Genomic DNA, 22,855 nt, shown 5'->3' on the forward strand with positions numbered 1-22,855 from the left:
CGACGCGCCCCATCAGCGCAGGTCTGTACGCACGCTCACGGTGACGCCTGTGCCATTGCTTCCTGCTCTGAAGGAGAAAACGAGCAGAAACCGAGGGCAAAAAGTTGAATCAACCTATATTCCGTTTATGTTGTATAATGAAGTTACTGCTTAGGAAAAAGTAGGTTGTTCAAAAGCTTGGCCCATTTGGTCCTGCTGAGTCTGTGCTGGCTCCTGCAGGAGAAGCGGTGAATATTTAAGGAAGCCTGTCGCTGCTTCAGTTCTAGTTTTTATTTTATTTCCCTTTCTTTTAGTAGATACCGTACAGGCCGGGGTCGGGTGGGTTTTGTTTCTTGGTGGTGGTGGTGGGGGGTTCTGTTGGATTTGTTACATAGTGAAAACTGACCACCACCTGTGGCTGAGCTGCCCTGGGCATGGAAACACAGCTCGGGCCGCCAGGCCCGGGGCCGCGGGCGCGGCCGTTCCCGGGGCGCGCTGCCGGGACAGGCCGCACACCCGCCAGCCGCGCGGGGGCGAGCGCTCACCGGGGCCGCCGGGGGCGGGGGCCCCGCTCGGCGCGCACAGAGCCGCCGCCGCGGCCGGGCTGAGGCGGTCCCGGCGGCTGGGCCGGAGCTGGGGCCGGGCCCCCGCCCTCGCCGCCTGCGGGAGCCGGAACCGGAGCCTGGGCGGCGCTGTGTGAGGGCGCCGGGGCTGCCAGCTTCCCCGGCCGGCGGGAGGCGAGGGCGCGGCGCGTTACCGCGCCCTGAGGGCGGCGCCGGGCCCTCGGTGAGGCCGTGAGGCGGGCTGGCGGCCAGCTGCGCGCGTCCATCCCCTTTCTTCGCTCTGGCTTCGTTCTCTTAACTGTCTCTCTTGGGTTTTTCAAAGGCCGGTAAAGTTTAAAACACAAGGGATCCCTGTAACTGCTCTGTCCGTCGTGCGTATAATCTTATTTTTCGTACTTTGTGGCTTTATGACTTTTCACAAGTAGCTGATCCCTCTCACGTCGGCCATGACAGGTACGTGCCAGTGTGTTCTGGTGGGGTAAGGAGGCCTGTGCTCAGGCCTCAACAGTCTTTGTAAGGCCCTGAGCATGGGCTAGAGGGGTGTGGAGAGGCGGTGCAGCCCCTTCACCTGCACCAGAAATACCTGCACCCAGGTTTTGAAACTTCAGGCAATTGTGAATCCCGCTGGCGTGGGCCCGGTTTGAAGATCCGTGCCGTTGGCTTCACACTGCTGCCCTGCCCCTCGGGAGTGCTGAATGATCTGTGATTTCATTCTGTAAGCACAAAGCCTAAAGTGCAAAACCGCCATGCAAGCAGATATGCTGTGTACATGTGTAGTCACTCGCTAATGCAATACTAAGTTTATTTTAAGAGACGTTTACCTCTTGCCTGAAATAGGTGTCTTGGGATCTTTGTTTTGTTCTGTCTGTAGCAATGGCTTCGGGAACAGCGCTGATTTATGATGAGGAAATGACCACTCACAAACTGCTTTGGAGCGAGTAAGTCACTGCCATCATTTTTATGAATAGATTATTTTTAGGATTTCTGAGAGAAGTAAATGTAATTTTAGTAAATGTAATGCGAAATACCTAGCAGTATATACCTTGTCATTTTCCTAGTAAATAGGAAGTCATTCCTTTTGGAGGAAATTTTCTATGTTATTCCCAGTTTGTATCCAGATGTTGTAATGATAATCTGAAGCTGGATTTGAGAACCTATAGGCCTCCACTGTGGGTAGGCCTTAACAAGACCAGTACTTTTGCAGTGCTCAGAGCAACAGTCCACTATTGTCTTCTCTCCCAAACTCACTTTTCTGTTCACCTTGGCTGTAGTCTACAGCTTTTCATTTCAGCATTTCTGTGTCTGTAGTTAAGCATGGCTACTTTCAGTGGTGAGAGAGGAAACAAAAAGTGATGCTATTGTGTTTCTTTTTTATTTAAGAACGGTATATATTTTTCTGCTTACATATTTTAGAACAAATTTTTGGTTCCATTACAAAACAAAAAGTATTTAAAAGATTTTCTGTTTCTTTTACTCTCACAAGTGCTCTGTGAGGGTAGTGAATCTTATGATAGGAAGTTAAAAGCTGGGCATTATGAAGTCTATGTTACCTGTGCTGATATGGTGTTACAGTAATATGATTATTGCTTAATTTTAGTCCTATTTGTGATATTGAAGTGCCAGAAAGACTGTCATCCTCCTATGAGCAGCTTAAATGTTACCATCTTGTGGAAAGATGCGTCCAGGTGCCTGCCAGAGAAGGAAGCGAAGAGGAGATCCTGTTGGTTCACAGGTCTGAAACTTACTTCCATCACCTTTCAGATTAAGTCAATGAAATAACAGATCTTATACCCCCAAGTCATATTTTCCTCCATTTGAAAATGTCTGCTCCAAAACTCAATGGCTTCCAGTAATTTCAATGGAAAATGTGTCACACTTAAAAGTTAGATGAATAATGTTGAGTATGGTGTAGGTGCTGAAGTATGAATCTGCTGTTATGCTAAATCCCCATTCTCACTCTTTGGGTTCTTAAGCAATGAATGCTGATTTACACATAGGATTAGAAGTAAACCTCCAAGCATCTTTGAGATAATGAACCAAACAGAAAAACTTTGCAGCTAGTTCTGGGGAGGGGGGAGTTCAAAGGAACAGCAGCCTGCCCATTCTGAAGTTATGGCAACGGAATCTGCTCTGGCATTTGTCACCTCGGTGTGATGATTTTGCAGCAAACTGCAGATGGTTCTGGATGTTGCTTGTGCACTCATTTGCCTTTGTCAGGGAGTGGCAAGGGCAGCCTTCTCTGAAAGGCAAGGGTAGTCGGGAGAGCTTGATGGCAAAGCAGTGACTTCATGGGCAAGGGCTCAATCCCACAATACCCAAGTGAGGTGAGCAGCACGGGTCCAGCGATCGCAATTGGATTCAGCCATGAGTTTAGACTGCCTGACAAGGCCATAGTGACATGGTAGGTCTGAGGTTGCATCTCTTCCTTGAAGTACTGAGGTGTCATGGGCCCAGGTGATAAAAATGATTCACCCATAAGTTGCCAGTCCAGATCCACCTGAGCCACTTCAGTCTTAGCAGCCTGATCCACCTGTTGTTTTGATGTTCTTCAGTGGCCTGACTGTTGGGTATGTGAGCATCTGTGTGATGTGCCTTCACAACCAGGTTCTCCACCTGAGCAGCGATACCTTGCCATGATACAGCAGCCCAGATGGGTTTACTTCTGCACTGCTAGTTGCTCTGCTTCCATTGCTGCAAGCACCTGCACAGGACATTTACGACCGTCCGTGGGTCAGTATAAAGTATTGGCCATTTTTCTTGTTCATCATGTCTAAAGCCAGCTGGATGGCTTTCACCTCTGCTGAGTCAATTCAACTTCTCCATCACAGTTTCTGTGACTTGTCATAGGGGACTCCATAGAGCTGCCTTCCACCTCTGATGCTTTCCTACAATATGGCAGGACGTATCGGTAAACAAGGCATGTTGCTTCTCACTTTTCGGTAATTTGTTGTATAGTGGGGCTTCTTCAGCACATGCCACCTCCTCCTCTGGTGACATCCTGAAATCTTTGCCTTCTAGCCAATCCATGATCACTTCCAAGATCCTCAGATGACTGGGACTTCCTGTTCAAGCTTGTTGTGTGATCAGTGCGACCCACTTACTCCATGTAGCATGTTGCATGATGTGTAGAGGAGACTCTCCCTTTGAACGTCCAGCCCAGCACCAGAAACCAGGGTGCAGTGAAGGGCTGTTTCTCAGTACCAGTCACTTCTGAAGCAGCTCAAACCCCTTCATAAGCTGCCAGAATCTCTTTTTTTTAGTCAGAGTACAGCAGGCCTCAGGTCCTCTGTATTCCTGACTCTAAAATCCTAGGGGCTGACCTTGAGTCTCCCCTGGTGCTTTCTGCCAGAGGCTCCAGGCAGGGCCATTCTCCCTGGCTGCAGTGTAAAGCACATCTTTTACATCTTGTGCCCAGATTGGCCCAGGGGCTACTGCATGAGCTACCTCCTGCTTGATTTGTTCAAAGGTTTGTCATTGCTCAGGGCCCCATTGGAAATCATCCTTCTTCTGGGTCACTTGGTAGACAGAGCTTACGATCAGATTGTAAGTCGGAATGTGCATTCTCCAAAACCTTACAACACCTAAAAAAGCTTGTGTTTCCTTTTTAGTAGCTGGTGGAGACATAGCTGTTATTAGTTGATCACATCTGCTGGGATCTGACCATGTCTATCTTTCCATTGTATTCCTAAAAACTGGATTTCTTGTGCAGGTCGTTTGACCTTACTTTGTTTACAGAAAAACCAGCTTTCAGAAGGATTTGGACTATTTTCTTCCCTTTCTCAAAAACACCTTCTGCTTATGCTGATACCATCAATGTATTGCAGGTGTTTCGGAGCCTCACCCTGTTCAGCACAGCCTGGATCAGTCCATGGCAAACAGTAGGGCTGTGTTTCCGCCCCTGGGGCAGTTGATTCCAGGTGTACTGGATGCCCCTCCAAGTGAAAGCAAACTGTAGCCTGCACTCTGCTGCCAAAGGGATTGAGAAAAATGCATTACTGATCTCAGGTGTGGTGTACCACTTGGCTGCCTTTGACTCCAGTTCGTATTAAAGTTCTAGCGTGTCCAGTACAGCAGTACTCAGCAGAGGCGTGGCTTCATTCAGGCCATGGTAATCTACTGTTAGTCTCCATTCTCTGTTAGACTTTCACACTGGCCGTGTGGGGCTGTTAAAGTGTGAGCGGATCCTGCTGATCACTCCTTGGCTCTCCAGTTGATGAGGCAGCTTGTGGATGGTTATGAGGGAGTCTCGGTTGGTGTGATAACCAGTGCACCCTTGTGGTAGCAATCAGAGCCTGTTCTTCAACCTTCAGCCACCCCACAACTGAATTGTCCGTCCTCTAGACAGCTGCTTAATTTCTTCCGTCTCCAAGGCAGCTATGCTGAAAGCCCTCCGGTACCCTTTTGGGTCCTTGAAATCCTTGAAATACCCTCTCCTGAGATCGTCTCTGCCAAGGATGCACAGAGCCTCTGGGCCAGTCACAATGGGGTGCTTTTGCCACTCGTTCCCAGTCAGGCTTATTCAGCCTCCGATACAGGTAGCTGCTGGGATCCCCCTGTCACTCCAGAAATACAAATGGGTTCTGCCTATGAGTAGTTTGATGGCATTAGGGTACGCTGCGTGTCGATGTCTGCTAGGGCCTTATACTCCTGTGGGTCTGACGTGCCAGGCCATCAGATCCACACAGCCCAGTAAACCAAGTTGTCCCTCTCCTCCACCTGGCTGGAGGCGGGGCCCCTCTAGTACTGGTCATAGAAGTCTCTGCTCACTTTGTTACCTAAAGATCGGTTGAAGAAACTTTCTAAGACTTGTTTTGCAGTTTTAGAAAGCACATTAGGAGGAGATAGCCCTGTGCGCTGTAATAAAGAATGCCTGCTTTCTAAACTTCAAAACAAGTCTTAGAAAGTTTCTGTGACCAATCTTTCAGTAACAACTTTTTGTAAAAACAGATTAGAATTCCTTTCCATAGGATCAAAAGTAAGATCAGCTCTTCCATGCTGTCTGAAGAACAGCCTGCTGGAGACTGGAGCAGCAGTTTTCCTGGAAGAACCCCCATTTGTGATTGTTTTCCCTTGCAACTTGTGTCACTTGGGTCAAGACAGACTTCTCCATCCTACTGCCTCTTGTCTTCTCCGTGGTCCCACAGGCAAAACCACAGGGTACCCCATGGTGCGTACCCTCTATATTCTCTCTCTCCAGCAAAAGAATGCTTACTGTTAATAGCTGAGAAACTGGTCTGTAGAGGTGGGGAGTAGGACCTATGCTGTCCTGCTTGCTGGTACTCGTGGGACAGTTTTTTCCCACTTTTTGGACAGTTTTTTTCCACAGCTGAGATGCTAGTCTGTAGGGAGGAAGAAAGATTTTCTTCACATTGCCAGAGCTGCCAAGCCACTTCATCCACTGTCAGTGCCTCTTTGTCTCTCTGAGTCATTATGGGCAATGAGTTGGTATATGGCAATGGTTCCCTTTTGTTCTGCCTCTTCCTCCTGTTCGTGTGATGGCCCTGCTTTGTCATCCTTTACTAAACAAGCTGACTTTCGTGTCCATTTCTTCTTGTGCATAGGGGCAACTGATACCAACAGGGCTTGGTTTTCTGGTTCAGCTGCGGTGCCTGTCACAGGCGTTGGAGCAGCCGCAGTGCCTGTCACCAGTGTTGGAGTAGCCTTTTCCCCTGGAGGGTACTGAATAGTCTTGAGCAGGGCATGGGCCAGGCCCCAGTGTGTCACAGTGATTACAGCATACTTTTTCCAACTATTTTACTGGTTTTTCCAGATTCTGCACTTGTTCAGGGGTGAAGTTCCAAAACACTGGAGGTGTCCACTGTCCTAGCTACTTGCCCATATTATCTTCACACACCTTACCAGTTTCAACGTTCTGAGGATATTAAAAATTTTCAGAATTCTCCAATGCCTCTTTGATTAGCCTGGCAAGGAAGGGGAAGGTGTGGGAAGATGTCTCCTCCGTAGGTTGGCTCTCCTGAGAAAAGTTAAAAGGTGTAATTATTGATAGCTTCTAACAGATGGCTCTCAGAGTACAGAGAGTGATGGCAATGCTGAGTACACAGGCCAGATTAGTCTCATGACCAGCAATTTTATCGTAGCATAAGCCAGTGTTAAAGTACAACAAGTGTTGTTACAAAGTACAAAAAAATATAACCATAACCCAGCCCCCAGAGGGGATAAACAGCACAACAGGGAACACATACAGTAATTAAGGTGTCATATACCACAACTCTGAGAACAAGTGTACCAACTCTGAGAGCAAAGAAATCAACATTGTGCCCAGTGACTATTAAATTAATATAATGAATACTTATAAAACATTTGTTCTAACACATTCTAGTCAGATTTGTTGTTATCTCAACTTGCTGGGTTCCTCAAAAGGACTGTCATGATGTAACACCAACCATCCACTAAGTACCATGTAGCTGCTCATTTATCCTGGTGGGATAGGGAGGAGAATCAGAAAAAATGTAAAACGCATGGGCTGAGATAAGAACAATTTAATAATTGACATAAAATATCATAGAATAATAATAATTGTAGTGAAAAGGGTGACAACAAAAAAAACAATACAAGTAAAACACAAGAAAGACAAGTGCACAGTACAGTTGTTGACCACCCACTGACCGATGCCCAGCCAGTCCCTGAGCTACCAACTCCCCCCCAGTTTATATACCAAGCATGACGTTCTATGGTATGGAATATCCCTTTAGCTAGTTTGGCTCAGCTGTCCTGTCTCTGCTTTCTCCCAGCTGCTTGTGGACCTCCTCATTGGCAGAGCATGGGAAACTGAAAAGTGTGTGACTTAAAGTAAGCACTGCTTAGCAACAACTAAAATATCAGTGTGTTACCAACACTATTGTGATACTAAATCCAAAAACGCAGCACTGTATCAGCTACTAGGGAGAAAATTAGCTCTATCCCAGCCAAAACCAAGATGTATTAAATGTTGTGTTAATCTCTTTCTCCTCTGCAGTTCAGAACACTTGGAAATGGCGAAAAGCACCCAGACAATGAATGAAGAGGAACTGAAAAGAGTCTCTGGAAATTATGATGCTTTTTTCTTTCATCCGGTGTGTGAGTTAAGCTGCTTCCTCTACTGGGTTTTAGAAATATTTGTGTTACTGCATCTGAGTGGCACTTTTCTAAGTAGGCAAAAATTGGCAATACATCTTCTGCTATTTTAAGTAAATTTGCATTTACTTATGATACTATTATCTGGTTCAAGTTTAGTATAATGCTGTCATTTAAATTGGTTAAGTGTCCTGTCATCTATTCTGTAACTGTATCATGCAGTTACAAGTATAGTGCACTACTCAAATTTATCTCTATTTTTGTCGTTTAATGTATAATAGACCATTAGTGACTGCAAATCACATTTTGGTAACAGTTGCTCTTACATGTCACAGCATAATGGAGGTGAAGTCTTCTGTGTTTTGTTTCTGTAAGGTTTATTCCTTATTTTCAAAGATGCCATGTTACTCCATTAGTCAGTTCAGTATGTCCATCTCATGTTTCTTAACTGCTCCATGGAGAACATCCGTATAAAGGATATGATGATAACAGGTAAACCTAGTAGAAAGCATATTGGAGTCTGTGTTGTAAAATTCAGCTTTCAACTATCTGCATACAATCTCAGTTGAGTAGAATTATGTCAAGGCAATTTACTGTTGGAGTGCAAAAGCATGTTCATGTGTGACCAGTTTAAAACAAGCTGATGAGTGATTGATGACAGCTGAGTTTCTCTTTTTCAGAACACTTACTGCTGTGCCAGACTAGCAGTAGGAGCAACTTTGCAGCTGGTGGATGCTGTGATGTTGGGAAAAGTGTGCAACGGAATGGCATTAGTAAGGTAAGAAAATATGTAAGAAAGTTTTCACTTCTTACCAAAATTTATTTTGTTGTGAGTAACCATATAAAACTGTCTTAGACCTCCAGGTCACCACAGCCAGAAAAATGCAGCTAATGGGTTCTGTTTGTTCAACAATGTTGCTATTGCAGCAGAATATGCAAAACTGAAATACAGTCTGCAGAGGTGAGTGCATGGTTGACTTTAGAGAAACTTTTCATGCCCAGGTATGGTATTTAGGTAACAGTTTGACTTTGTACTGGTTTAGATTAATGTCTAAAGCTTTTTGGGTGTTCTGTATCTTTTGGGTCAGAAAAACATTATTTATCTGTACCTCCTTTAGATCAAGATGCTGTGGTTCTTCTGCTGAATGTTTTCTTTTACTGATCTGTACAGAATCCTGATTGTTGACTGGGATGTGCACCACGGGCAAGGAACTCAATATATATTTGAAGAGGATCCAAGGTTTGAAGGATTGTATTTTTTTTTTATTTTAATGTTAGCTGGTTAAAGATTGCTTGCCTCTGCAGAAGATAAGGTTTCTAAAATTTCTAAAACTAGAATCTTACAAAACACTCTCCTTGCTATTTTAGTCGCTCTGTTGTTTTTTGCTTGCTATAAAATAGAGGGCAAAAATCTAACAAAAAAAAAGAAATATGTAAATCTGTTCTACTCTGAAGAATAACAAATAAGCAATATGGTTACCTTGGTTTGCCAGTACTAAGATCTCTTCATGGCTGTATTCAGGTAATGCATCTATTCTCTGTATTCACAAATCTATCAGTTAAAGTATTTGAGTAGTATTTGGATAAAATACATGAGTTTTATATTGTTTTTGGAAAAGCCACAGAAGTATGTTATAGAAACAAGTCTGCTGTTCTGAAAATGCCCTGTCTTTGATCTGAACAGAGTGCGTACATACAAGTAATTTTTAGTAGGTTAATTTTTAGGTTAATTTTGGCATAGGACATACTGTACCAAGTTTCACAGTCCAAGGCCTTTAAGAGAACTAAGGAGAAAGGACAATTCTATTTTCTTGCTTTCAGTCAGTACAGTCACCCAATGCAGGATGTAAAGTCAGTTCCAGAATCTTTTCGTCAAGTTCATTTTGTTCTTTGTATCTTTCAGTGTTCTGTATTTTTCCTGGCATCGCTATGAACATCAGGAATTCTGGCCTTCACTCAAAGAATCTGATTATGATGCTGTGGGACTGGGAAGAGGGAAAGGTTTTAATGTAAATTTGCCTTGGAATAAGGTAAGTGTTGTTTACAGTACAACAAAGCAAGTGCAGTAGCTTTGTATGTCATGCTTTATGTAATGCTTTCTGAGAAGTGCACTGCTTCACTTGATTGGCAGGTGTCTTAGCACAGTGCACATCCTTTCTGTCAGTGGAATGTCAGCTGAAAAATATGGCTCAGAATGTGATAATGGTTAAAAAAAGAAGAGGGAGAGAAAAACATACACATACTCTTTTTTTCTTTAATGTCTTGCCCAGCCATCAAATCAGAACCTGTTTCAGGAGATGATTACATCCATCCTTGTTCAGCAGGGAACTGAAGCTCATTCTTAAGACTAAAAATGGTGGATATTTATGCACTTTACTTAGAGTGTACTTGAAGTTTGAGCTCCTAAGGTTCCCTTATCTTTAACTTTTGCTACTATCATTCCCTAAAGTCTTGAAGAACTGTAGAAAATTTGTAATTCCAATAGTAAAATATGATTTATATTTCTTGTATTTTGCAGGTCGGGATGGAAAATTCAGATTATCTTGCTGCATTTTTCCATGTGTTGCTTCCAATGGCTTTTGAGGTAATTTTTTACTGCTGTGCTATTTGAATAGCAAAACCAGACACTGCTTCCTAAGTACTTAAGCAGGTACCATTGAATATTTTGTAGAAATGCAGCAGTTGCCAGTAGCATAGTTAACACATTATTTTTGCTGATATGACTGATGTCCTGATCAATTGAGTAGTATTTATGGAGTGTTAGCTTGTAAATAATAAATATAATGATATGCAACTTCTCCACCAGGAATGAAAACAGTGTGAAAGGGTAATCTTAGTTTTTATTCAAGAAGAGTCTTTATTTGTGTTGATAGTCTAGCTGAAATAACAGCTGAACATTGTGTAGTTGAAAACCAGTACAAAATAGAAAATAGGACACAAAAATGTGTTACAACTCTCTCTGTTTTATAACAGTTTGATCCTGAACTGGTTATTGTCTCTTCTGGATATGATTCTGGAATTGGAGACCCTGAAGTAAGTAACTTGCGGCCTTTGTGTTGTCAGTCATGAATCTGTTCACAAAATATTCCTACCTCTTGAATGTCCTGTGATTGCTAGGTGAAATTCACTTTGACCAAGGTAAAAATACATGTCTAGTGTTTAAGCTGACCCCAGCTCATTAAATACTATGAGACATGTAAAGACAGATTATCTCGTAATGACTGTGTTGTTTTTTGTAGCTTCCTTTAAAGCAGTTAGTTCAGCATTTTGTTAGATATGAGAGGCAAGGGTTCCAGTATTCCAACTCAGACTTGTGTATTTCAGATTGTGTGTGGGTTTTTGTACCAATGTTTTTGATTGTGTTTCATCTCTTAAAATTATACTTTTTTTTTTTTATTTAGGGTCAGATGAATGCCACTCCTGAAGTTTTTGCCCACCTTACTCATTTCCTGATGCAGTTGGCTAATGGAAGGCTGTGTGTCATCCTAGAGGTAAAGACTTTTGAAATGTACTCCCAGGGGCAGGGTCTTTGTATAGAGCCATGTAGGGCAAACTAGAAGCTAGGAAGTGAAGCTTCTTAACAAAATAATTTATTCTTTATATCTTTATTTTGAGAATCAGGAGCGCAAAAATGGGTAAGATTTGACAGTGCTTTTATACATGAAAAGAAATGTGTGTCTTAAAAACTGGGGGGTTTGACTTAAAATTTTGCAACAGAGAAGCATCTTTTGTCTGTAGAGGATATGTTCAAAAAAACATCCTCCATAGGTATTTTCAGTTCTTGTGGACAGTGACTAGTCTGCTGCTCTGGACGGTCCCAAACTCATGAAAACTTATTTAGTGAGTGAGCTGCATTACCAGTGTTTTCACAAGTGTGTCTTACTCCAGGAGAGTTTAAAGAACCTTTAACCTAAATACACTCTTGCTTAGTAACAGAGCCCTTACAAAATTGCCTTGTTTTTGATTAAAAGCATCTATGCAAGCTCTTCTTTTGGGCTATTTTTTCTGTTTTTAAACAATTTAAAATGTTTCCTCCTTTTGAAATCTAGTTTTCAATTACCTATTTCTGCTGCACGTTAGAAAAACAGTGGCTTTTCAGATAAATGTGTGTGGAAATACTACTGCCAACAAGGTATCAGAGAGTGAACTGTTTATTAATTTATTTACTTGACCTCTTTTGTGTAACCCTTCTTCCGTCCTCCTCTTCTCTATAATATTATAGAATTTTTTGTCTACTAGCTGAAGTGCAAATAAGCATCCCCTCCTAATACAGACAATGTGGCTGCTCCACAGGTGGTAAGCAGGAAGCCATCTACCATCTGCAATCTAGCAGTCTTAAAGCTGTCTTCAGTTCTCCAAATTCTGCTAAACCATTAGCGCAACCATATCTTAAAAGTGTCAGCCTGTGGGAGATCTCCTTTGTACATGCATTTTAGAAGACGGTGATAGTATTTGCCTTCTAAGAAATCTTCACAAGAACTGTTGAAGATGGCGTGTTATGGATAGGAACGGAGAAAGTGTATATTTCCAAAGTTTTCATGGCAAAGTCATGACTGATAGCCAATAAAATGAGTTGAATCGTGGGATGCCAGTGAAGTTCAGCAAGTAGCCTCTAACTTGTGCTTTCATATTGAAAATCATTGACTTAGATGTACATCATACCATCTTCTGTTTCTATAAATTCAGATCTATTTCAAAAGTTTAATTTCCATGATGATATACAGATAGATGTTACAAGTACTTGTTCCTTAGGTGAAACAAAATATTTTTTTCTAGGGTGGGTACCACTTAAAATCATTGTCTGAATCAGTCTGCATGACTGTAAAAACTTTGCTTGGAGATCCTGTACCTCAAATAACTGGAGAAATGGCACCTTGCCTGAGGTAAGCACATGAAGAATTTTAGAACAACCCATGTATTTATCAAAGAGGCTGAAGACACGCATGCTTTGAACATTTTGCAGAAGCAAGGTTTTAATATGATGTTTTGTAATATATTATTTTCTGCTTTGGATAACTTGCTTTCCAAAAAAGTTATCCACGGTAGAGTTTTGTATACTTTTGTTTCTGAAATTATTTCAAGTTGTGAGAACTTAATAGCTTATAATTTTATGCTGTTTATCCTTGGGCCTTTTTATCCTGTAGAGATCCATCTCACTCAAGGCTGAGACAACCATACTGTAATCAAGGCAATGCCAGTTAATAACAGCCAGTATCTGAGGAAGTATGTAATTGCAAGGATCAGTTATTCAGACTCCAGAGTAACTTCAGTTGCTGTAGTACAGCAATAGCTGGAGCTAACCTTCCTCTCATCAGTGAGAGCTAAGGCTGTGCAGAGCTGTCTTGATGACTCCTTGTGTTTCTGGAATTTGGATAGTCAAGGCCAGGGGTGCTGAAGCACTCGACTGTGTGGAGCTGTACCAAGATAATTAAACTTCCAAGTCTAGCTTCTTTTTGGAGACAGTAAGATTGTGTGTGCACAGTGGTGAATCTGACCTAGCAAAGCATTCTGGAACTTGGGCTTGAATCAGCTCCGCATCTAAACAGCATCTTTCTCTCTACCTATCTGTACCATCTCTTCCACATCTCTGTTCCTTCCTCAGTCTCTCTCCCACCTCAGTAGTTGTTCTGTAGTTTTTTCAGCAGTAATGCTCCTCATGCATTTTGGTGGCAGCACCTACCAGTTGGCTATGTTAGTTAAAACTCAGAGCTCAGATCAGTCAGGCAGTGTTGATGTATGCAGGCTATGGGCAGAGTTGGATTTGGTAGGCTCTGATGGAGCAAAGCTGGTTATTTTGCTTGCGACACATCCTGTAGCCCCTATATCACCTCTTTTTCTTCTCTACAAAATGTAGTATCTCAGGTTGCTATCATCCTAGGTATATGGAGGGCTGATTACATATTTATCCATTATATCAGTCCAGCTCCTGAACACCTTACAAATAATCTCCAAGTACACAGAATTTCTTCTGATTTTAACATGTATGTTTCTATGATATCTAATGTAATAGGACCATTTGCCTGTAGTGCTGCAAATACCAGTGATAACGAAAAAGAGATTTCATCACAAAGAATAGCAGGCAATGTGATTTACTTGGTTCCTGAACAGATAGCCTTACTTTTGTGTGAATCTAATTATATCTACATTGATATAATTTCAGAGATAAAATTTCAGACAGAGCAAAGACAGAAAGGTAAAATCTTGCCTTTCCTGGAGTTGGGGACATGTATGCTTCCTCCAACAGCAGGGTCAGGATTTCACTCAGTGTGTATAAACGTGTACATACTGCATGTGTTCTTCACTTTTGACTCTTGAATCTAATCTTTCCGAGCAGTCTGCCCGTTGACTCTCATTCTCTTTATCTTTCTGTTCTGCATTCTTGCAAAAGACCAGAACTTGCTCATTTTCAGTTGTGTTTTTTAAGTTTTGGTTTTTTGTTGAGGTAAGTCATGTTTCCTGTATTTTCGTTAATGCTGATATTGTTAATCCTGTTTCTTTTGTAGTGCTGTTGAATCTATTCAAAATGTGAGAGCAGCACATAAACCCTACTGGAAATGGTTGATGTATGAAGGTAATTACTATTTGATTTCTTCAAGCAAATGCAATTGGCAGATGGATTCATGTAGACATTCAAAATTATTAATACCAGTGGATTAAAGTAATTGAACTACCAGTTATTCATCAAGTGACTGATGAAGTGGTGTGAGGCTTCATTCAAGGTTACATCTTCAGCTGGTCTGAACAGAACTTCTGAAGCTGGCCAACATCACACCAAAAAGTAGCACTTTGATACCTTTGGTTTAGGGTGCTGTTTTCAGTGGCAAAACTATGGGCTTAAGTTTTGTTATCATATATGACCTTTCACTAGATTAAAACAAATGTAGCAGCACTGAAAAGTAACATCTGTGGCAAGAAACATTGTAGCTAGTGCATGGAAATAAATATGCTACTATGAATACAGATGTAATCTGTTTTGTAAATAAATGTAACCAAATATTAACACACTGCTCGGGATAATACATGTGAAACCCTTCTTTTTTTTTTTTTTTTTCTTCTACAGATACATCATTTTTACAAAATTTGAGCACCAAATCACATGTACTAAAGAAGCCTGATCTAGATCCCTCCACAGAATATGAATCTAAGATAATTAATGTCAATGAAATTGTCAAAGTAGAAAGGTTTTTGGAACTGCACATGAAAAATATTCTGTTTCCAGTGCCTCCCATCAAAACAGCAACAACTGACTCTAAAGGTTCGGCACATTTACTCCCTGTACCTGTTCATTTGGTGAAGGAAATGGACAAATCTGAAATAAAAGCTCTTCTCAGGTTGGTCCTATCTGTTTAATTTTCAACATGAGTATGAGAGGTCTCTGTACAGACTGTCATCTAGCTCTGTCTCTGCCATGGTCATGTTTTTGGCCTTAGTCTAATCAATGATAGCCAGAGTTTCTTCCTTTGAAAAATTAAGACTTTGGTGTTGGTTATCACTTACAGCCTTGAAGTCCTTTAAAGAACTAATCAGAATACTTTTAGAAAAAAACTGTTTCAATGGAGATAGAAGAGTACAAGCGTGTTCATTTAGAAAGAGATTTTGCTAGGAAGGTGCCTTAAAGCTCTGTGTTCACTTTTAGCTGAAAAAAATACCAATCTGGTCTGATTTAAGAAGCTCAGCTTTTTGTCTAATTTTGACAGAACTCTATTTCCTGAATATCATCAAATATTTTTGTTTTCTCTCCAGTGCAAAACAGACACCCACTTAGAGAGCTCAAGACTGTCAGGCAACAGTGTTTTCATCTTCCTGCTAGAGCTAGGTTTTTGAGAATCAATGTGTAGCATCTATCCAATACGTACCCCGTCAACGCTGACTGCAAAGTACCATATCAGTGTCCTCTTCAGGAGCATTATTGCCTCTAACCTAGTTTTTTCTTCATATAATTTATTTTACAGTGGCTTTTATGCAGACCTTGTGGAAGAGGACAAAAGTTTGCTGTCTCTTGGCAATATGTTGGTCATCCTAGATAAAATACTTAAAAAGGAGGTAACAATAAACTGCTTTGATCTTGGAGGGTGGGGTGAGAGCTGGATTCCTCTGATTTTTGTTTCTACTATATTGTTGTCCAGATGTTAGTTACTGTGTAGTTCACAACCCCACTAATCTCAGCTAGAATGTGTTTAGCTATGAGAGTGAGTATGCAAGATGAGAAAATAACTAGTTGGGGATAGTTGTTAACCCCAAGACATTTTTCTAATGATCTTTGGGCGAGATGTTGTCCAGCTTTTCTGCAGTCATAGCATGTGAGTCAGTAGGAACCTTCTCATCACTCTCAGACATACAGGTGAGCCAGGCATTCACTCTTGCAGTTGAGGGGGGCAGAAGTTGGTATAGCAAGCACCAGTGAGCCGCAGCACGAAATCTGAACAGGAAATATCCAAAATTTTCCTGTCTCAGTGCACGGAATTTTGCCTTCTGTCTAGGAGAGAGTTTACTTCTGCATTACCTTACATTACAAGATGCCATGCTATGTGCAGCTGTACCCATTTTCCATTTTTGGTGCAACACTTTACTCAGAGTAAATTCTGATTTACACATGAACGCACACATGCACACCACACACAAACCCCTCCTTTAGTGGAGCTGTTGAAAACGCTGCTGCATACTGTGATTCTGAGCAGAGTAATTCTAGTTTAGCATTTTGATTCTTGCAAGGTCAGGAATGAAAAGAAGGCAGGCTTAGAGGATGCACATTTGTATTTCTCTATAAAAGCCTGGAGAAGGAAAGAGGAAGAACTGCAAACAAGTTAAGAATATTATATCGTAATAAATCAGTCTCTCTCTTTGAATAAAAATCTCTCCTTAAAGTACCAGGCCTGCAAGGAAGAGTAACTGCCAGAAGGACCTCTTTCTTGTAAGCCATCTTCCTGCTGTTGGAGGTCACATATGTAGATCTCGGGGACAAATTTCTAACATTATAGACTGCACGTACCTCTAGGAGAGCCTCTAAATAGAACAAAAGAAATAGTAACTGGCAAAAAGGAATTGAACTTTTCATGAGTTGCAGATGCTAAGCTGAGCTTTTTGTGTTGACAAATGCCAAGAGGATTGAGGAGGGGGAGCATGCATTATATTTTTGCTTAGCTTTCACATACAGTTCAAAGCACTACACAATACAAATGAACACTGAAAGGCTGACTGAATAATACTGTAATTGTGTTTTCCAGAAAGGAATAGCTCGCCTAGGTTAAAGGAAGAGTCAGAATTAGAATTCAGGGATGACTTCCTTTTCATAGGGTGTATTTTTTCTGGTACAATTTGCCTACTGGCACACTGAGCATATCCAATCTGCAGACTATCTAGAGAAACAGTGAAGATGACCTTCCCCTGCAAAAGCTATTTTTACAGTTGCCTTTCAGCATAGCAACATACTTTTGAAGTAATAGAACAGCTCTTGGCATAATAATCGAATATGGCCTTTCTGTAGAAAATGAATTAGTAACATTTTCTTAACCCTGTTATGACAGATCATTAAGATCCCTTTCATACAGCTGTAGCTTTGTTTGAATGATGCATATAAATAAGTAAAAATACAGTTGTTACAAATAAAAAATGACATGATCTTGTGCAGCTTTAATTGCTTCTGAATGAAAAATATATTTTGCAGGTATGCAATGGAATTGCAGCATCACCCACAGCTGCTGTTTCTGTTGCTGTTGCATTAAGACATTCTGTTCGTTTTGGATTTCAAAGGTGAATTTGTATCTTTGGCTTTTGGGGCCCTTGGACAAAATGTAAAAATAAGATACTAAGTATGTGAAATATGGCAAATTGTCTTTGGAACCTTGATTTAAAAAAAAAAAGCACCTACATATGCATAGCATTTTCAATATGTAGTACAGACAAATACTATATATGCCAGCAAAAACCTTTTGCCTTACTGAAGGCAAAACATTTGTTAGGATGAGTGCTGTGCTAGCCTACATTTTCTTTGCCAGATTTCAGTTGGTTTTGGTCTGAGGACATTTTCTTGGTTTTTTCTCCCCAGTACCTGGTTGGAGAAAAGGAGTTTCCTTGAGCTGTCATCAATGTGTTTTCTTTATACTTTTAATGGGCCAGATTCAGAAACAATATACATTCTTCTTTATGCATCTAATCTACATGCAAACTCGTTTAAACAAATTGCATTAACTGAAAAAAATGACTTGTAGATGTAAGTGTGTATATATTTTTCTTTGTTTTCTGCAGAGTGCTTTGTATATTTGTGGGAGACATGCAAATCATACCGAACACAGAAGATGGGTGAGGTTTCTCTTTACTTCAGGGAGTCAAATCCCAAAGGCTTTATAAGTGTTCATAAGTGTCCATATGCGTGATGAAATCTGCGCTAAGGAATCGGTCATGAGCTATGTTTAATTTGAGACAAAATACAAAATATCCCCAAATACACCTCTAAAGACAAACTGCTATCTCTAAATGTCACTTTATGAGTTTAGTGGTAGGTTTAAAGTATAATAGTGCTATATTAACTGAAATTTAGATTGTTATTGAAAATAGAACATTGAAAATGTAAAGTAATAAAGAAGGCAATTATTAATTATATAGGGTGTACCCCCTATAACTGCAGGGGGCATATACTGCTGATGCTGAGATCCTTATTGAAAGTCATCTTTACTTATCTGTAACTTTTTTTGCCACTTCCCCTTTTTCTTAGAAGTAATTTGGTCGTGGTCTTTAATACTCTTTTTAAAAATACCTTTAAAAGGATTTAAGTTTTAATTGGTGTTTATGTTATGGCATGTAGTAATGCAAATATTTATTTGTTCCTGTGTTATGAATTAGTTCTAAAGAATGATGAAAGAAAAGATCTTTTTATCTCATTGGAAGTTGTTGGTTAGATACTCAGATGTGCTTTTTATTTACAGAAAAATACTCATGATACATATTTGTGAGAAAGAACAGTCTGAAAAGACCAGCTCCAAACACTATATTTCTCTAAACTGGAAAGAGGTGAGATTCACTTTCTGGAAACAATGTTAAGAGAAAAAACGTTTTGAACAGAAATAACAGAATGTATTTACAAACTCATAAAATGACACAGAGAATTACACACCTCACTGCAATTGGAACCTTTGAAAGTATTTCCTTTTCTTGCCCTTGCCAGGGTACTACTCCTTCACATATCTTTAAAGTATATTAGAATGCATAGGTCTGAGGAAACCTTCAGTAGCTATTGTAGTTCATCTTCAAGAGGGCAGAGTTACAGTGTGAAGACACTAAGGAAAAGATTAATAAACTGCATGTTTAATATAAAAATTGCTGTGAAAACAGTATCCTGTTTCCTAGGTCAATCAAAAGCTTTTTGAGATTCACCTTAGTGTTTTGTTTTATATCTTGGGATTTGGAGCTTTACATTTGTGCTAAACAGTTTCTCGTTGTTAAAGGATGCTGAAGGAAATGACTTCTTTGCTGCTGTACTTGGATTCATTCTTCCTATAGCATATAGTTATCAGCCTGACTTGACAGTAATCGCTGTTGGACCAAATAGGAGCCTTGGAATCAGTGGGATTTCTCTGCTTTTTGCTTTACTACAAGGATTAGCTGAATCTCGAATTTTTGCTGTGATTGAGGTAAGAAGTGGTGCTAAGCCGTGGTATTTCAAAGTGCCCAGAACAGAACTCACATCAAGCAGCAGCAGCATGCTAGGTATGAACTGCTCCAAGCTGCCCAGTAGAAAATATTGGCTGTATCTATACTGTCTTTGGTACCCAGCCCCGCCCTGCCCCACGTTTGTGAAGCAAATAGCTCAAGCTTCTTTCTGTCCTGAGCAAGACACAGATGCATACTGAGCTGTAGGCAGCCTGCATGATTGAGAAACTGAGGCATGAATGCAAGCCCATGGTTATGTCTAAAGACAGCAGATGTTCTGACAATTTGCTACAACTTCCCTTTCCACCTGGGATTCACAGCTCAGAGTTGTCACCTCAAAAGAGACACTTGTCTGTTAATTGTATGTCCTCTTTCCATCAAATGTGATTGAAAGCAGCGCATTGTTCTGTTTATCAGAAAACACTAAATATCCTCTCCCTTCTTTCCCCCGGGCTGTACTTTATCACACATGACTTCAATCATACAGAAGACAAATCAGAATGGCATATATCCTTTAAGTGAACTTAATTGCCATAATACATAACTGGGGACTAATTTGCCCCACCTTTCTGTTTCTGGTAGAGAGCATGGGAAAGGAGATAAAAAATATATGGATCTTTCCCTAGTCTAGTTTTTCCATGCACTACCACATTAAGGATTTCTAGATTTAGGAAGTCAGAGGCTGTATCCAGACCTGTGTGTGCTAAGTACCAGTGAGCGTTATCTTCCATGAATTGTTTAATCTCTTAAAGAACTCAACTTACACTCTTTGCCTCTGCAGTATCCTGTGGCTGTAACACAATTCTGTGTGTTCTGTGAAACAGTTAACTTCTGTTTGCTTTTGTGCCTTCTAGTTCTTCTTTAATGAGAAACAATGAATAATTGTTCACATACGCTTATTCTAATCTGTTCCCCAGCAAGCATCCAATTAAAGTTACGCTATTCATTAAGCTGCCAATTAAGTGGATTTCGACATACTTTATTCTGTAGTCTTCTCAAATGTCATTTGCTTTAATTTATAGTGCTGATTCTAAAATTGTCTAAACTAAAATAATTTTTACTTTGATACGCAGTATACATAAAGAGTGTATTTGCACATTACTAATTAGGAGTATGGAATTGAAAGAATTATTGACATTCGGGAGGGTAAACTCAAGGATAAAAAGGAAGCTAGGCATACATCTTCAACAAATTACTGATACATTTATATTGGTACTCTGCAGGTAGCTCCGTAATGGGATTATGTAACATGTGAGGATTTTGTATTGCATGTGCTTGGCTTTTTAGAACAACTGAATAAATATTTCTCTCTCTTAAAAAAAATAAGGTTAAAGTCTTCCAAATAAATGTTAATATTCTTCATATACAATTGAGATTTCATAATACAGTTTCTGCAAGCAAATGATATTTAGACTGTTATGAGTCAAAAAAGTCACTTCTTGCTGAAGCAAAATAGATAACTATTTTCTACCAATAAAGTAAATGATGCATGAAGTAAACAAGCTCCATGCTAACATTTTCTACCTTTGACCCAGCATTATTTCTTTTAAATCACAAAAGGAAAACCGAGATTCTTTCTCTATTTGAAAGAAACAAGTTTTAGAGGAGATAAAAATTAACCTTTGTCAGAAAAAGCTTCTCCATTTTGACACATTTTTATTTGAAAATGGAAAGTTGCTCATTCTTGCTACTAATGCTAGCGACTTAATTACTAAAGCTTGTTTTACAATATTTCATGTATTACTGAAACAAAGAAAGTTTGGTACCCAGGAGCATTTTTTTTCCTTCTTCTTAAATAGGACACAGAGATAACTTTAATGCAAAGTGTAGCCAAAGTGTTAGTGGGTGCTTCTACACCTCACTTTGGAGTTTATGTACCTCCTACCCAAGAAAAAGTAAATAAAATAAAATTATTGAGAGACCAGTTTCAGGAGGAATGGAAAATGCTTCAGTGTTCAGGTAAGTTGTCTATTTTTATCTTTAGATCTTATTAATATATTTCAATTTCTGAAAAGATAATAAAATACAGCTGGATCCTGTAAGTCAGTGGGATATTAAAGTCAGTGGGAACACATTGATCTGATGTCAAAAGGATGAAATTCTGAATGCTTTTAGTTCTACCACTTGAAGCAGAAAGCACTGAATTTCACAGCATTAACAACTGTATCTATCCTTGAGAACTTTGAATACTCTTACTCCAGAAGCTTGAACTGAAACTGCCAAAATATTATGTGCTTAAAAAATGGTTAATAAGATGTGCACTGGCTGTGATGGCTAATGTGTTTTCTGAATATAGTGCCAAAACAGGTGACATTTTTATCCCTTTAAATTGTCCACAAAGAACTTGGCTTAACTCGATAGTGATTAGTCATGCTTCAAGTACATTCACAAATAGCTGAGGATTGGGTACATCAGATTAGGCAGGTATGTCTGTTTTCAAGCATGCTTGTCTAGAAACATTTCTGTACTGAGTAACTTCAGTTTTTCAACAGAAAAAGCAATGAATGATAAAGGTGGGCATTTCTCTCTGAAAATGCCCTGCTCTCTTTCAGAAGAAATTGCCAAGAGCAGTGGTCTCACTCCAAGAAAAGTGTTCTTATGAGGTTGGGAATTGTAGTATGAGCTTGATTAATAACTTTTTCTTATTGCTTTTCTTTTCAGTGAAGGATGGGATTTCAAGAAATTGAATTCACTTCGGAATCATTTTACATAGCAGAAGCAAAAGACAATGTGTTGCCGTGCATGTTGCCTTTTAAATCATCAGAACAAGAGATCATCAATCTCTAAACAGAGTAAGAGCCATTCACAATTGTCTCCTGTTTTTAAAAAACTCAAAATCAGTATTTTCAGCTAGAGAATTGTGCTGCTTCTTGTTCATGCTGGTTTTTGGCTGGATGGGAAATGATACCCAATCCTTGGAACATTTTGAAATGAAAATTTATTTTAAAAGAAACCAAACCCAATGTCTAACATTTTCACAGACAAAAGCGGAGGAACACGGACATGTTCTGTTGCAGTTCAGAATTTCTTTAAACTTAATATTCCCAGGAAGTATTACTTCAGGTTGGAAACTGGGCAGCGGCCAGATTTTGGCTTCAGAACTCTTCAGGATGGGGGATTTGTTGGTTTCTTCTTCTCTCCCCCAGACTCTGCCCTGAGAAAAAATTTTTTTGACAATTCAGCATTTTCAAGGAAAAAACATTTACTCAGAAGTATCTCGTTCCCTTTTGCCTGCCTTTGTTCACCTGAATTTCCACATTGAATGATACAAATGTTGTATTTTGATATGTATTTTTCTAAGATCTTGATCAAAAATGTATTAAAAAATGAATTAAGAGGAAAAAAATGTGCTCTTGGTAGAGAGTTTGCAAATACCGTCAGAAGGCTACAGTGAGGTTTTGCAGCACACGCGTGGTTTATGGCGCTCTGGCAGTAGCGCGTTGTTCCTTGCGGATGGAGTAACGACGCTAACGGCGAGTATCGCAGCGACGGTTACGAATGGTGCACTGCCTGAACCGGGGCTTACGCGTCGGCCTTTAACCCGCGCTGTGGTACCGGGGGCCCGGCAGGCGCCGTTACCTCAGCGGGGCTGC

The 22,855-nt window shown here is 40.3% G+C and overlaps 1 protein-coding gene and 1 long non-coding RNA gene across 7 annotated transcripts; one reads left to right on the plus strand and one right to left on the minus strand.

Moving 5' to 3' along the window:
• The first annotated feature begins 57 nt into the window (after positions 1-57).
• On the plus strand, positions 58-22,545 carry HDAC10 (histone deacetylase 10). Of its 6 annotated transcripts, none has more exons than XM_080393932.1 (21): positions 58-160; positions 1,414-1,480; positions 2,140-2,274; positions 7,519-7,615; positions 8,297-8,394; positions 8,473-8,577; positions 8,788-8,856; positions 9,520-9,646; positions 10,135-10,200; positions 10,590-10,649; positions 11,018-11,107; positions 12,393-12,499; positions 14,120-14,187; positions 14,677-14,947; positions 15,569-15,659; positions 17,281-17,366; positions 17,862-17,915; positions 18,539-18,623; positions 19,058-19,243; positions 21,062-21,221; positions 21,924-22,545. In XM_080393932.1, exons 2-21 carry the CDS (start codon positions 1,416-1,418, stop codon positions 21,947-21,949), a joined length of 2,046 nt encoding a protein of 681 aa, XP_080250058.1. In that variant the 5' UTR covers positions 58-160; positions 1,414-1,415; the 3' UTR covers positions 21,950-22,545. The 6 variants fall into 6 exon arrangements, with proteins under 6 accessions (XP_080250058.1, XP_080250059.1, XP_080250057.1 ...); XM_080393933.1 differs by lacking the exon at positions 58-160 and adding an exon at positions 536-995 and having other exon boundaries at positions 2,160-2,274; XM_080393931.1 differs by lacking the exon at positions 58-160 and adding an exon at positions 536-995 and having other exon boundaries at positions 1,380-1,480; positions 21,924-22,544.
• Positions 22,336-22,645, minus strand: LOC308066548. Its single transcript, XR_013929191.1, has 2 exons — positions 22,508-22,645; positions 22,336-22,416 (listed from the first exon to the last, which is right to left on the minus strand). It is a non-coding gene; the product is annotated as an uncharacterized lncRNA (long non-coding RNA).
• Positions 22,646-22,855: the final 210 nt, after the last annotated feature.

Source organism: Falco punctatus (genome assembly GCF_963210335.1).
Source record: "Falco punctatus genome assembly, chromosome: 6".
Classification (NCBI taxonomy): Eukaryota; Metazoa; Chordata; class Aves; order Falconiformes; family Falconidae; genus Falco; species Falco punctatus.